This window comes from Fusarium tjaetaba, assembly GCF_013396195.1.
Source record: "Fusarium tjaetaba strain NRRL 66243 chromosome Unknown NRRL66243_c0000123, whole genome shotgun sequence".
In the NCBI taxonomy this organism is placed as follows: domain Eukaryota; kingdom Fungi; phylum Ascomycota; class Sordariomycetes; order Hypocreales; family Nectriaceae; genus Fusarium; species Fusarium tjaetaba.
In genome coordinates, this window is record NW_023501319.1 from 118,009 (window position 1) to 133,159 (window position 15,151).

The following is a 15,151-nucleotide window of genomic DNA, read 5'->3' on the forward strand; positions in this document are numbered from 1 at the left end:
ACGTAGTGAGTAGGTATCAAGTTTTGAAATGACGATCAAACGCGAGAAAATTTTCAGTGCAACAATTCATACATACAGCCTTGTCCACTGTTGGTTTGTCTGCAGATATTGGCAGTTCATGCTTCTGACTGAATACCTACCTAAAAGGCAGAACTTCGGAGTTCGGACAAGACAAACAAAGTCAACTGTTGCCCCTTGTCGCATCCCTGTAAGAGCTTGTTCGAGGTTAGAAGATCCCGGCCTCCTCGTGCTACGCCACTTGACGTAATACGCAATCAAAAGCGGGCGATCCTATCCAGATCATTGCTGCCTGAGGCAGATAGATTGATACCCTCAGGGTCGAATCTCACTCAGAGATAAGGTCTCATCCAGAAGGATCTGTGCCTTACTAGGATCTGAGCATGAGAGCATCGGGACATTTGAACGAAAACTATAGTTTCTGACGAACCAAGTTCCCATCCTAATTGCACGTGTTACAACATCATGATTCATGACACTGACATTCCGTCCTCACTGCATTGAGACTGCCAACACAAGCGTGATGGAGGGGACAACCAATGCCACTCAGATGTGAGAGCCAACAAACATAGGCTCTCATACTGTGCAGGTAGTAAAGAGAACTACGATAGGACATAGCCTGCAGCGAGATCTCCAGTCTATGTTGCACAGATCAGCAATGCACAGTCACAGTCTGAGTAAGAAGTCCAAGCCCAGCCATTTACAATAGCCTGATACAAACTCGCAGTTGAGTAAGGCCTTGCATATGGCTTCATGTACTCAGGCATCGTCAGAGGGTTTCAAGGCGTTTTCTGGAAGAGCGTTCCGGATGCTCTTTGATATCCTCAAATAGGTATCACTGCAATAGAACCCAAGAACCGTAGAGAAAGGTCGGTTCACAAATATCTCGTGGGACATCGAACACCGCATTTCACACGCATTTAATTCAACCGTTACCTTCATTTCTTTTCGCTCAATTGGCCCAACATTCTGTTATCTAAGCATGATGGTGAACTCCCTCACTGAGAGCTTTCCCAACCGTTGTGTTGTTTAACAATTTACCAACGTCGGTCACCACCATAACCATTATCGCCATACTCGTTGCTGCCACGGCGCTCACGTCCATGCCCTCCTTGGCTCTGGCGGAGATACTCATCAGCAGAGCCTCCGCCATAGCCACCTTCGTCTCGGCGTCCGTAGTTGTCACCCCCATATCCACCCTCCTCACGGCGACCGTAACCGCCGCTCTCCTCTCGACGCTCATAGCCTCCACTGCCGCCATATCCGCCTTCATCACGACGCTCGTAACCACCGCTGCTACCACCGTAGCCGCCTTCGTCACGGCGTTCATGGCTTCCTCCATAACCTCCACCATAGCTGCTTTGCTCTTGGCGGCCGTAGCTGCTCTCCTCTTGTCGTCCATAGCTACTGTTTCCGCCATAGCTGCTCTCCTCCTGTCGGCCGTAGCTGCTACCACCACCGTAGCCGCCTTCATCATGACGACGACCACCGTGGCCACCGTCATCATCATCACGACGACGGCCGTAGCTCTCAGTTGAGCCGGAGTACTCATGTCGCTCAGTGCGCTGCTCGTAGCCTCCAGAGTAACTCTGGTGAGTCTCAGTGCGCTCCTCATATCCGTAACCACCGGTGTGACGGCCGTCTGAGGAGTCTTGCTGCTCGTATCGACGGTACTCAGACTGCTGGCTACCGTCAGGGCGCTGTGTCTGAGAATACTCAGCCTGACCATAGCGATCACCGTGGCGACCATACTCTACTTCAGTTCTAGTGTAGGAACCATCATCCTCACGGTGACTGCTGGACTGTCTCTTAGTCTCGTCACTGCCAAAAGCACCGCCAAGGATGGAGCCAGCCTGGTTGAGGAAGCCGCTCAGACCACCCTCCTCCTTCTCTTCCTTACGGGAAGAAGAGGGCATCTTGTAGCCAGTGTTCTGCTCAACCATGCCAGAGATGGCGCCGGTAGCGCCCTTAAAGATGGCGTCGGCCGCAGCACCAGCAATCTTGTCCTCGAGGGTCTCAGGGCCACCTCCGTACAGCTTCCGCATCTCGAGCTTGCCAGCACATCCGTGGCCGTGGCCAGTGTCAACAACACCCTCCTTGTGGTTCTCACCATTCTGAACGCCTTCTCGAGTCAGCTTCTGACGGTAATCGTCACGCTGGCGGTCGCCCATGTTGTTCCACCACTCCTTAACACCTTCGTAGGAGCGGCGACGACCCTCTTGAACCTTGCGGTTTCCGAGGTCACGCTGAGCAGGATGATGCATCACACCGTTGACGATGTCGTCGAGGAGTCTATCCACGTCGACACTCTCGTCATCGATGGCGTCCATAAGCTGAGGAACAACCCATTGTACCACCGCAGCGGCGTTTCGGCCAGCAATCTCGTTCAAGATCTACATCCAGTTAGTTGCTGGTAACAATCGGTTGTGTGGCTTGCCTTACGTTGGAAAAGTGATCCTTGGAAAGCATAGAGTGAGTGGGGTTGCTAGAATCATCGTCGTTGAAGACAATGTGCTGCTCACGCTCACTGCTAGCAATGATCTCATCAGAACCAGTCTTGAGCTCATTGCGGATCTGCTGAATGAGAGGCACAATGAAAGGGGCAATGATGGAGAAGATGAAGACGGAGAGCTGCTCCTCCAGTTGCTCGATGATCTTGGGGAGCACGGGAATCTTCTCCATGGCACCCGAAATACTCTTCATGATGTCGTCGTGGAATTCAATAGCAGGCATGACTTGCTTAAAGACATTCTGGATGTAGATGGTGAATTCCTCAGGATCACGAGGAGACACACTGGTGTTCTCCATCTGGGCAGTAGCAGCATTGTTCTGGAGCTCATCGACCCGGTCACTCTGGTGCTTATCGCCAAAGATGCCATCAGGGATTTTGTCCAGAAGATCACGAAGCATGCTAGTGTCAGACTTGGCGCCCTGCTGGAGAGTACCCTCAAGCTCCTCAATTTCGTTCTGAGTGAGCTTGTCCGACACTGAATCTGTTAGCTCTCCTCTCGTTGGTGTGGAGCATTAGAACCAACCTTCACCAGTAACTGAGTGCAAGAAATCAACACCACCGAAAGTGCCGGTGACAATAGGATAGACGGGACCACGAGCTCCCTCAATTTCGATCTGTGTGTTGCGACCAACGTGGGGGAAGACATCGCGCTCGCCGAGCTCAATGAGGGCCAGCTCACAGTAGTTGCTGTGGGCAAAGAAATCTGCAGACAAGTTAGCTTTACATGACCCTGGAAACGAGCGAATTGGCTCGAGAAAGTCGGTATTACAGACCTTCCAAGCAGTGCAGTCCAGTTCCCATGAGGCGGAGAGCCTCGTACTTGTCTGCCTTTCGCTGTGAGTCCTTGTATCGACGACCAAGCTCGATAGTACCACTAAAGAGCTTCTTGACGTGTCTAGCGGAGGTCATGATACGTGCACGCTCGTTCGCGATGTAGTTCTTCATTCCCGTTTCAGGATCGATAGCCAGTTCTCGATCCTCGTCGATTGGCCCACGGAGGCGTTCATCATACTGGCGGGCATCGACATTCTCGGCATAGTCCTTGGGGTTGTCGATGTGGTCCTCAGGGCGGTAGCATCCGAGTCGCTCAGCGGTGACCTCGAACTCTCCAGAGCCGTAGCCGAAGGTCATGAAACCGAGGACACAGAGGAGAAGGCGAATGGCCTCAGCAGAGACCGACTTGACAGTACCGACATCGATGGCCTGAGAGTAATCTCGAAGCCAGTTTCCAAAGTAGACTCGCGAAACGTTGATCTTGTTGAACTTCTTGCCATTGAGGGCCTTAGCCTGCGAAAGGATCAAGAGTGCATCGGTGATATCGCCGTGACGCCCTGAAGGAGAGCTTGATTAGCCACTACTGGGCAGTGTTTGGTCGTGGCTATGATCACTCACAGTTTTGGCCTTCGACCTTGGAGATTGAAGCAATGTTACCAGCACCGAAAGCAAAGGCTGGAGAAGCCAGAGCAACGAGGATAACAAGCCCCACCAGGAGGCTGTGAGATCTGAAGGTGGACATGACTGTGGTTCACGTCCTCAAGCTGGGAGTATCCCAGGATGTTAGCTAGTTGTGATGCAAAGATATGAAAGAAAGAACCCCTTCTGAGCTAGCAGAGGGGAACAGGATGTTATCTTCAGGGAGTTTGAAGACAGTAAGAGAATGAGGATCGGGGGAGGGTCGTTCTGAAGGAGGAGGAGAAGGGAAAAAACAGGGAGACGGCGGAAGATTAGTAGGGATCTAAGCTGCTTTACCTTGCCTTATGCTTAAAGGTGGAGGAGGGGAGCTGAGGGGCAACCTCAGTCTGGCCTGGGCCTCCAAGTGACGCAGCTTCAGCTGGCAACCGAATAAAAGAAGCCCGTGCTCTCCATAATAACTATACAGTGACAGACAGTGGGAGTCTAGGGCAAACCAGCAGAAACGAAACACTAGGTACCTTAGGTAGAGTTGACCTTATTTGCCGACGCTATTTCCATGGATACCAATTGCGTTGCAACCTTGGGCGAGACCAAGACAAGCTTAACAAGACAAGTCAAGCCACCACCACACCTCGCTCCATTGCACATGTCTAGCGCTAACACAGCAGAATGGTGAGACGGACGGACGGTAGTGGGCTCCCTCCCGAGCTGGCCTGCTTCATGCCAAGCTCCCTCGATCTGATAATAGCAGCTTTAATCCTGCTAAGTCCATTTTCCCCCGGCGATCCGCTGGGCTTGGTCGGCAGTGGGAGGATGGTCTGGTCTGGTCTGCTTCATCATGCCAAGCATGAAATCATACGCGCCCAGGACCCGCAACTTTTGTCAGAGAATGATCGAGGGGTAGAGGAGCTGGGGGGAGCTTTTCCAAGCTGTGACAGGGGTCCAGTACATTGACATTGCGTGCGATCATCACCCAAAATCAAGTACCTCACCCCTCCATTGTCATCAGCAGCAGGGGTCTGTAACACGAGCCGACGGGACCATGGACTGTCGTCGAATCAAGCTTAAGAGGGCGCGTGGCCGAAGGAATAACGCAGTTGATCACTGATCAAACATTAGCTTTCGCACTGGTAACGGTTGAGATAAGCCGAATGTAGCTGGATCAGAAGACATCAGAAAGGCTCTTGGATATCATGACTATCTTTTGAAGATCCGATACTTACCTAGTCAAAGCACATATATCAAGGATCTCGTCAAGCTACCTGCCGGTTTTCTTTCAGTCCTAGAGGGCCGTTCTACCCCTCATCGCGTCTGGTTGCTAGACATAGATGCGACAAGAGGGGACAGTTGACTTCTATCGGTGACAGACACCAGACACAAGTATAGCTATTTAATAAGACGCGGGAGGCATACTAAGAAATGGTCTCACTGCCAAGTTTCAGTACTATGCGCATGAAGAATGAACCTTGTATCGACGTGTGTTGGCTGAGGAAACCAAAGCCATCGCGTTTGCTCGCGTTTGCTCGCGTTTGGTGTGCTAATCACCATTTGGTTATGCTCACAGGTTGTTTGGTGTAGTCAGGCAACAAACAGTATTCGGAATGAACATGGGGCTACTAGTGGTATGGGCCGCCAGATGAACAACGAGATCAGTCTGAAGGAAAGGGCCTTTCATAAAGACATGTCATACCTAGGTAGGTAGGTATGCCTTTATATACGATCCATGGCTGTGCGGGGTCAAGGTATCTGTCAAGGTTAAAGAGTTTACACGATATCATAGAGTAGATTAGAACCATCAAGGTGTTTCAACCTGGGCTCAAGGGACCAAGACAGTGGAAGAAATAGCAAGTGATGAAAAGTAACGTGATGGGACGATTCTTTCGCATCTCCTGAGGATTTAACGTTGAATTCCAGCGACGAGAGTACAGTAGAAGTGAAGTCTAATAAGTGTTTATGGCACACGCGATGTAGTCTTATCAGTGGCCAGGTGGATGAGAATCTGATGCTACACGTATTCGGAAGATTGGGAACAACAGGCAAAGGCTGGCTAACATGCCAGTTCTCTTCACAGGATGCTGGGTGCTACTGAAATCAGATATCTGTTGGCGGCTTCGGGACTCTCACGACCGCGCTGTAAGGCGAAAATACTGGGCTATGATGCGGAAATAGAGAGCACTGAAGGTAAACTTGCCTGGATGTGCTGAAGCCCTACTGTTGAAACCAGGACCTCAGCACTCTAAAACCAGCAATAACATTACGACCCCGAATAGAAAGCTCAGGGCACAAGATAGGACTTGACGCGAGCAAACAATCAGCCTCCAGTCCCTGCTTCAGGTGACTTGGGTGGAATGGGAAGATTGTGGCCTGGCTGGGGTTGGGCTCTGCTGAGAGTTGCAAAGGTTCTGTCGCACAGCGAGACGTTGGGGGGGCGCCAAGTGCCTGAAAAAAAGGCTCGAACCTTGAGCCGCCCGTAGTGGTGGTCGTCATTCCATCCATGTGCCCCTGGGTGCACCGTGCTGAAATATACAGGTCAAGGGTGAAGGTGCTGGAATGACCCCGCCTGGACATACGTCCAGCGTCCTCAGCAGCTTTCCAGTGACGGCACCCTCGGATTGGGTTTTGAGAAGCGGTGAGTGGAGGGCAACACACTCCGTAGGGTGTGACAGTGACACATCGCTTCAGCATGCCCTGAGAAGGGTCACGTAAAGCGCTAGAAAAGCCGCTGAGGGAGTCCTTCGTTGGTATCGCTGAAATATCACAGCTCTGAGGATTGCGATTGCGAGGGCTCTCAACGCAGGTGTAAGTCGAAATTGACAACGAATTTGCGATGCACAAGCAGCCAACATCTGTAGTATCACAATGACAACACCCTCAACGAAGGAAAGGTCTAGGGAGCTTCCCTGACTCTGAAGCACGATACTGAAAAATATTAGACGAGTACAGTCGCGATACATACAACATTGTGAATTCCGCACTTGCATCAGTAGCACCCAAAAGGCTGCACGACTGAGCGCGGGCGGGCAATCTGTTCCTTCGCTGCGACTGGTTGATTGACCAGTCAGCACTGCCCGCACACAAGTTCACCTGGCCTTATTAACGTTTGCGCGTCGAGGGCTTGCGTTTGTTGTGTTTTGGTTTTATCTGAGTGAGAGAAGAGTGATGTACGCGAAAAGATCCCAACTTGCTGCGTTTGAGTTCAGTCATGGAGGCTTGTCACGAGTAAGGCACCGATGTTGTTGTGTTGAATTGCTCTTGCATAGGTTCGTTCTGTTTTATCAGCTGGCACTTGCTTCTGCTGTTAGAATTACTACTATTAGGTAGGTGCTACAGTGGTGGTCATTATGTCCTTAGTAATAGAAGGCATAGATGGGCTGGGTTGCCTTCCATATTTTGAATGAGACGAGAGCGGGAAGTACGGGGAGATCGCTGACGACTTAGGGGGGAATCTGGTGAGGCTGCTGAGAGGTGCAAGAGGCCACTGTGCTTCAGAGGTATCGGGTGCCGCGGGAATATCAAGGACAGCCCGAGTGTGCTGCTGTACAGTAGTCCCAAGAGAAAATCGACTTCGATCCCTCGAGCCCCGTTTTCAAGGCCCCCGCCCTGAGGTGATGAAATTTTCACCATTGTGCTCCGGGTGCTGGCTGGACTTGGAGGGTCACTCGAGTGGTTGGCCACTAAGAATGCGCGCCTGCTGCAGCTTTTCCTTTTTTTTTTTTCGGGTAGGAAGGCGGGCGCTGATTTTATTTTTATTAGGCGCTGCCAATTTTTTGCGCCCCTGCCTGGGAGAGCCATTTACTGATTGCGCTTGGTGCTGACCCCTACATATTCAGCGCATCGCCCACCCCGCGCCCGTTCTCTCTTTCTCCCCCGTTCTTCAGTACTCCCAGCACCCTCATTTTCCAGCACTTCTCAGTGAATCACTGGATTTCCATTCCCCTCAACGCGCCAAAACCACCTGGATTTGCACGCTTTGACACTCTATTACAGCAACAGAACAGCGCATCGCGTCCCACTACTCATTCAACGCGTCCCGTCAAATCGTCGGCGCAAAACTTCAGGTGAAAGGCACCAGACGCTCAAATAACAACATAACCCCTTATCCCAAATATCATCACCAGAATCATCATGGCTCGCCCCAAGAAGCAACCTGTTGAGAAGCAACAGCAGCAGCAACAGCCTGCTCCCGTTCCTATCCCTCCTCAACACATTCAGCAATACCCTCAGCACCAGCAGCCCATTGCCGCTGTCCCTCAGCCTGCGATGCCCATGGCCATGGCTCCTCCTGTTGGAGTTCCTCAGCCTCAGGCTGTTATGCCTCAACGCGTCGTTGAGGCAGATAGCTTTCTGCGCGTGAGAGATTCGGTAGGTCCATACCATTTCATCTTGTATTTCATGTCTTTCGTCCTCGGTCGGACACTACGACCTAGGTACCGACCACACCCCACCCATGCCGCGGCGCATCTCTTGTTAAGTCGGCAGAGTCTTCCATGTCTTTTTGGCAGAACGAGACACCTGGAGCAATCGCCGTATTAAGGCCATAGCCGGACCATCTTGCGGAGGTTCACTTCCTTATCAGTTGACCTTGCTTCATACTGCGCTATGCCTTTATAAACCAGGGACGCGCTGTGACTTGATTGTTGACAAGTCCATATCTTGACAAAGTCCAAAGAGCTATGGCCACCGCGTCCCTGTATCCACTCAAGCTCCCCACCCACTTACACACTCGACCTTTCATCACTGTCACTTATAGTCCCGGAGAAACACAAAAGACATATTACTAACATCGCCTTGTAGGCTGTTGGGCGATTGACCACTATTCTTGAGCTTCTCCGATCTTTCACTGCCGACTATGTTCGTCAGACAAACCTCTTGCTTGGTGAACCGACTGCCGAAGGCTCGCAGGACAACCTCCTCGCCAACTTTGAGCACGCCGCTCAGCAGCTGATTATGCCCATTCCTGAGCTGGCCCCCCCTGTTGAGGAGAAGAAGGAACGCAAGAAGCGAACCATTGACCCTAACGCCCCAAAGCGCCCCTTGACTCCTTACTTCCTCTACATGCAGCATGCTCGCTCCATCATCGCCAATGACCTTGGTTCTGAGGCGCCCAAGGGTGCCGTTCAAGAGGAGGGTCAACGCCGTTGGGCTCACATGGGGCCACAAGAGAAGCAGGTAAGCCGCGCTACCTTAAATATTGACTCCTGTCAGAGTTGCCACTAACTTTGTCACAGGGTTGGAATAATGCTTACCAGTACAACCTTCGCTTGTACAATGCCCGTGTTCATTCCTACAAGCACGGTAACCCTCTGGCCAAGAACATGACTGATGAGGAGGCCTTGAAGTACGCCGAGGACTTCAACGTCCCGATGTCTGAGATCAAGGATGCTGCTCAGATCGAAGCACCTGCCGACGATCAGGATGCCATTGCTGAACAGCTCCAGGCTGTGGCTGCGGCTCCCGCTATTGACGAGCCTGAGCAAGCTGAGACCCCTGCTAAGACTCCCAAGAAGGCCACTGGCGGCCGTAAGCGCAAGACAGCTACACCTGCTGCCGCCGCTGAGGAAGCCAAACCTGCCCCTGCTAGCCCTGACAAGAAGCGACGACGCACATCTACCAAGGCTGCCGCTGCCGAGCCCCAGGAGGAGCCTAAGAAGTCGGGTCGCAAGAAGACTAAGAGCTCTTGAGTGTCCTTCATCTTTTCTTCTCTTTCTTGACAAGCACTTGGTACGCTTCGGCTTTCTTTACTCTCCGTTGAGCTCCCGTCGCAAATTTACTGCGGGGGAAGCATGATACCTAAGGAGAGTGCTATATACATAGGGTTCTCTATAGGCGTTTTGGGGGTATCTCTTATTTGCTTGTACTCGTTTTCAGACGGGATGTTAGGGCTTAGGGGTGGTTAAAACCAGGGATTCATCGATGATACGGCTGGACAGTTGGAGGGGTTGCTGAGTTGTATGATGTTTATGTTGTTTGGAAGTGCACAGCAATGCCGTAATGATAGCAATGATTTATCATTAAATCTTATTATTCCTCCTGGAAAAGTGAATAGTAACTAGAAGTCGGCACTGCTAGGTGTCATAAAGCCCCAATGCGTATTGATAGTAAGTCGTCCGTTTTCCAAGATGACGAGGAAGATCTACAGCAATAAATCTCTTGACAATACTATTTTCTTGTCCTTGCATAACAATACCTTGAAGCCTCCGACATTTAGGCTCGGAGGAACCAATTGCTACGCTGAAGCAGCTATGCTATCTTTTGTCCTTTCACCATTGGTCAGGCCACCTGATAGTGCCAGGCCTCACTTACAAGGGTCTAATCACGAGTCCCTTCCTGCCGCTTTGCAAATACTACTACAGAGATAATTCATCTTCTTGCAAGAGCAATTTGGCTCAACTCTCCTTTTGCAGCTGAGTCTCTTTGTTCATCATAAATCATTTTAAAATGCCCAGTGACACCCCTTCAGAGGCCGATTCCACGGCTCACCACCAGCCGCCTGCTTCGCACAGGACGCTTCGCTTAGTCGCGATCGCCTCATTTCTCCCCGCATTTCCCCTCTGTATTGCTCACGGGGTTCTGTCAAACGATGCAGCTCCTGCCGTCGGTCTTGTTCCGCTTGCATTTTCTTCTGGTGGAAGCTTGTTCCTCCTCCGCCGACGAGAACGAGACGATGGACTTGCGCAAAAGCTCTCACATCCTGTGATGGCCTTTGCTTTTGATGTGGTACTAGCGGCAGCTTGTATGATTGTGCTGGTCTTCACATGGATTTCGAATGACCAATTGGCGTCGTTGAGTATGCTGGCAGCTTATGCCACTATTCCCCTTCTCGTCAACTTGTCAGAGTCCCCCATTAAGAAGTACATTGCTTTGCGTACAAACTAACAGCTACATCAGTATCATTCATCTTTTTATCGCTCTAGAGTCATTCTATACGGGTCTTGCTGTCCATAGTATCGTACAATGGCTCGCTTGGCGCACTCTACCTCCTGACTGCCCACACTGTGACCGTCGACTTCGCCCAGATTTCCCAGAGCTACCATGGCTTGATCGTCTACGAGAACGACGAGATGGAGATTATTCGGCCTTATTCGTGGATGAAGAAAACAGATATCACGATGACGAGACCGAAGAGACGCTACAGCGTGCTGAGAGTGCAGCGCAGGAGGCAGAGGCGCAACCGGAGGTTGTTGATGTCAGGAAGAAGAACAACCGTAGGAATAGGACCAATACCCCTCCGTCACGAGATGAACCTGCGTCTCCATGGAGCGCCTCATGATGAATGGAAGGTGGAATATTCTTGAGAGACTGGGATGGATCAGCTGGGTCAGATGAGAAGACTGGAGTTGTGGTATTAGCTGAACGACACCGTATCGCAGCGATACTAGTGACCAACATTAGTTGAACACCTTTTATCAAGTGTAATTAGCAATACTAAGACATTTTGACTGTCAATGAGGGCCCTAGATTCGGCCTTTGTGCAGACCACAGACTCGTCGGGCAGTGTTGTCGTATACAGACCTGTGATATATCCAAGTGCATTCTCCACTGTAGCTCTAAGCCCTCAAACTCTCTGACACCAATCAGCGATAACTCAAATGGAACTTCATTCATCATATCAAGCATCTTTCTCCAGGCTATATCCTAGCTTCTTGGGGTAACCTTGACCTCAACTGGCAGCTCCGCATTTCCTGTCATTGCGGGATCGCAAGCCCATGCATATATATACCGTTATAGCGATAAATTACGAGACATCATTCCACAATCAGCTATCGGTGTGCATGTAACCCCCACTGCGTTCTTATCGGAGCGTGCCCCTAGAAGATCGCCAGCTCCCGCAGTGGGACACAAAAAGTCTGGAGCCCCAGGCAGGTCGCGGTCGAGCTTCTGATGGTGGTTGTGAGTTTGAGGCTAAATACCACGAGCCAACCTCTATAACGGCGCATTTGCTAAGGCTACGTCATGCCCACTACAGCTTCGAATACCTTCTCTTGAATCTGAAGCTGTAATTTTAACGTGCATGTGCATAGCATTAAGTTTCTCTGCTTTGTTTATGAAACCCAATTTTTATAAGAAATTTGCTTTCATTTCTCACTCCCCGAACCTTTTCTTCTTTTTATACAACCAACTGTTCTCCTAGCTCGACTCGCCCAAATCAAACACCCACTATCTTCGCCTCTCCGTTGTGGCTTGTTACCAACATCCCGGCTTTCGAGGATCTTTATTCCTGGGGACTATTAAACTTCGACTCCGTCCAAGCCAGTTCTTGAAAGCAGCCATGGCTTCTTTCATTCGTTGGTTAGTCGGAGAGACTCTGTCAAATAGGAACTCCATACTCATATAAGACTAGGTACAACGCCAGATTGGCTGCGCGTCCGCTGCTCACTCAGAGCGTTACCACTGCATTTCTCTTTGCTACAGGCGATGTCACAGCTCAGCAGCTCGTTGAGAAGAAAGGTGTCGAGAAGCATGATCTTGTCCGAACAGGTCGAATGGCTCTCTACGGTGGCTGTGAGTTCCTACAATCTCAACACCGACAGCTCGGCAATCGTTGACATTTTGCAGTTGTGTTCGGCCCGGTTGCTACAACATGGTTCGCTTTCCTCGCACGCAGGGTGAACGTGCCAGGGAACAAGAAGGCTGAGGTTCTCAGTCGAGTCGCCTGCGATCAGCTTGGTTTTGCACCTGTCATGATAGGTGTGTTCCTTGGCAGCATGGCCACGATGGAGGGGAAGAGTGCAAAGGAACGAATCGACAAGGCTTGGTGGCCAGCCCTGAAGGCCAACTGGATGCTCTGGCCTGCCGTCCAGGTCATCAACTTCTCCCTCATTCCCTTGCAATACCGTCTGTTCTTTGCCAATATCATAGCGATTGGCTGGAACTCCTACCTGAGCTGGGTGAACTCCCAGTGAGATACACCCCATGCTTCGCAGATTGCCTGCCGGTTCTTTTCACATAGATATAGAAGCGTTTCTGTATTCACGATGGACTGATATTCTTTTTGAGAATCATCTGGATTTGTTCCATGGGTCGGGGAGTATATGGTGACGAGGAATGGAAAATAAACAGCAATTTCACAGGATCTGTATCATGTTTCGATATACATTGAACCCCTGTATAATAAGCCACTCAAGCCGTATAGCTGTTTGGCTTCCATGATAAACATGGGGTCTCATTCGAGTTATCTTCTGAGCACGAGGTGGGCTGCCAAGTCTCATGAGAAAGCGGGAATCGATCTCCGAGGTGTCCATCGGAAGTTGATCGAACTCAGAGGGGTTAAGGCCATGATAGCCGCTGTAGCTCTTCGGTTTCCGCCATTTTGAGTCATTATACTCCGTAGACGCTGCCCTGTCGAAACTACGGAGAAGCCCCGTGATGAAACTGGGTGCATTGGTTGGGGTATGTTCCATGTTTAGGACAGTGATAGGCTGGTTGACAAAAACACGGTATGTACAAAATGGATCATGAACATCTCATGAGCTGGCTTGACCCGGTCACATGAGTGATTTACTTAGCCAAAACGAGAGTAGAAGAAAGATGACCATATACCTGGTACAATGAAGAGCCTGGACAATCGCCGAGATACATATTCTACATATTCTTTTTACTTTGTCTCTCTGCCCAATCTTTGAATGTGACGCTTTTTATGTCCTCAACTCATCAAAGCCGTTATCGCTGCCTTAGGCCACAAATAGTTAGCGTCACAACGTTGGCCCATCGCAGCGCAGCCTTTTCCCAAGCGGCCAAATCCGGGTTTTGTAGATAGAACCGAACAACATCAGGAACTCATCCTGACCCTCGAAACAGCCCTCCCCTCCTCTCTCTCACGCAGCGGCTCCTCTGCGCCTGGTAACACATCATGTTGCCTTCTTCTATGCGCCGAGTCGTCTCCTCAGCCGTCTCCTCGACCCCTCAGACCGGTGTCGTTTCCGTCCTCGCCTCAGCCACTTCAAAGACCACTCCCGTCTTTGTTCGAAATCAGCAGCGACGATGTTCTTCTTCAAAACCCTCGAAGTCCGATAATGGCGCCAACGAGATCTCGGCTGGCCAGTCGGTGCCTGCTGCTACATCACCCAAGTCTGGCAATGAGAAGCGAAAGCGAAAGAGCAGCAAGGATGCTTCCGATCGAGCGGCTTCAATGAGAAAGTTGCCAAGCGTTCCCAACACGCATCACATGTCACAAGAAGGTAAAGCTTTGGATACACATCGCTTCTAGGGGGACCGTTGCTAATTGTCGCAGCTCTGGGACTATCAAGTTTCTTCTCACTACACAGGCCCATCTCGGTTACTCAGACCATACCCCGAGCGGTTTCCGATGAGCACTTCGCCTCCATCTTTGCCTCCCGAACCAGAAGCAATAAGATGGCCGATACAGATTCCACTCTCTCCAGCGCTATCGAACAGTTGGAAGGGCCTATGGCTCAGATGACCATTGGTGGAGGACACGAGGGCCAGGAAGGAATGCACAAGGTTGATATCAAGAACCCCGATGGTACCGAGTCCAGCATGTACCTCCAAATCGACACCATGTCAGGTGAATTCCTGCCTTTCCGGCCTCCACCTCTGCCTCAACCTCAGGCTGCTGGTCAGGCAGATAGTGCCGTTGCCGACATCGAAGCTGCCGAAGACGTTCCCCAACACCGGATGTACAAGGCTCTTTTCACCATCGAGGAGTCCATCGATCCTGATGGTCAAGTCCGCATCATGGCCCACAGCCCTCAGATTGTGCAGGACAACCAACCGCGAAGTTTCCTTGAGCGTCTGGCTCTTCGCCAGCTCAAGTTCGACGAGGCCCAGGGCCGCCGAGACATGCACGCCATCAGCGTGAAGCGACAACGAAAGCTCAGGATGAAGAAGAAGAAGTACAAGAAACTTATGAAGAGGACGCGAGTCCTGCGCCGCAAGTTGGATCGAACTTAGACGTATGTACATATTTACCTGGTTGTTCGAGTCATGTTCCTCTTTTTGATCTCTCGCATACGGGGCATATCGAAGGACATTTTTCATTCGTGGTGTCTGGGCATTGAAGAAGAAGATCTCTTACATTGAGTGTGGGCTGTGGCATTGCGCTTTGAGGCTTTTCTTATGTTTCCATAGACTCGCGCAGGTAACAATCATCATTTTCAAATGAGTTGAGATATCTTCCGTGGTGACCTCAGTCTCAGATACACGAATCATGTATAAATAGCTGTACAATTCACCTGTTGGTCCTCAGTC

General features: G+C 50.8%; 5 protein-coding genes across 5 annotated transcripts; 4 read left to right on the forward strand and 1 right to left on the reverse strand.

Moving 5' to 3' along the window:
• Positions 1-1,055: 1,055 nt before the first annotated feature.
• On the reverse strand, positions 1,056-4,046 carry FTJAE_6344 (Het-c heterokaryon incompatibility protein; the record flags this gene model as incomplete). Its single annotated transcript, XM_037352946.1, has 5 exons — positions 1,056-2,411; positions 2,461-3,005; positions 3,054-3,233; positions 3,304-3,861; positions 3,923-4,046. The coding sequence occupies 5 exons, from the start codon at positions 4,044-4,046 to the stop codon at positions 1,056-1,058; spliced, it is 2,763 nt and encodes a 920-aa protein (XP_037206557.1).
• A 4,022-nt stretch (positions 4,047-8,068) lies between these two features.
• Positions 8,069-9,624, forward strand: FTJAE_6345 (uncharacterized protein; the record flags this gene model as incomplete). Its single annotated transcript, XM_037352947.1, has 3 exons — positions 8,069-8,305; positions 8,738-9,112; positions 9,172-9,624. The coding sequence occupies 3 exons, from the start codon at positions 8,069-8,071 to the stop codon at positions 9,622-9,624; spliced, it is 1,065 nt and encodes a 354-aa protein (XP_037206558.1).
• A 757-nt stretch (positions 9,625-10,381) lies between these two features.
• FTJAE_6346 (nucleosomal binding protein) lies at positions 10,382-11,213 on the forward strand (the record flags this gene model as incomplete). Its single annotated transcript, XM_037352948.1, has 2 exons — positions 10,382-10,773; positions 10,823-11,213. The coding sequence occupies 2 exons, from the start codon at positions 10,382-10,384 to the stop codon at positions 11,211-11,213; spliced, it is 783 nt and encodes a 260-aa protein (XP_037206559.1).
• A 999-nt stretch (positions 11,214-12,212) lies between these two features.
• On the forward strand, positions 12,213-12,846 carry FTJAE_6347 (SYM1; the record flags this gene model as incomplete). The annotated part of the gene is made up of 3 exons (XM_037352949.1): positions 12,213-12,232; positions 12,285-12,445; positions 12,500-12,846. 3 exons carry the CDS (start codon positions 12,213-12,215, stop codon positions 12,844-12,846), a joined length of 528 nt encoding a protein of 175 aa, XP_037206560.1.
• A 947-nt stretch (positions 12,847-13,793) lies between these two features.
• Positions 13,794-14,854, forward strand: FTJAE_6348 (DUF1713 domain protein; the record flags this gene model as incomplete). Its single annotated transcript, XM_037352950.1, has 2 exons — positions 13,794-14,121; positions 14,175-14,854. The coding sequence occupies 2 exons, from the start codon at positions 13,794-13,796 to the stop codon at positions 14,852-14,854; spliced, it is 1,008 nt and encodes a 335-aa protein (XP_037206561.1).
• Positions 14,855-15,151: the final 297 nt, after the last annotated feature.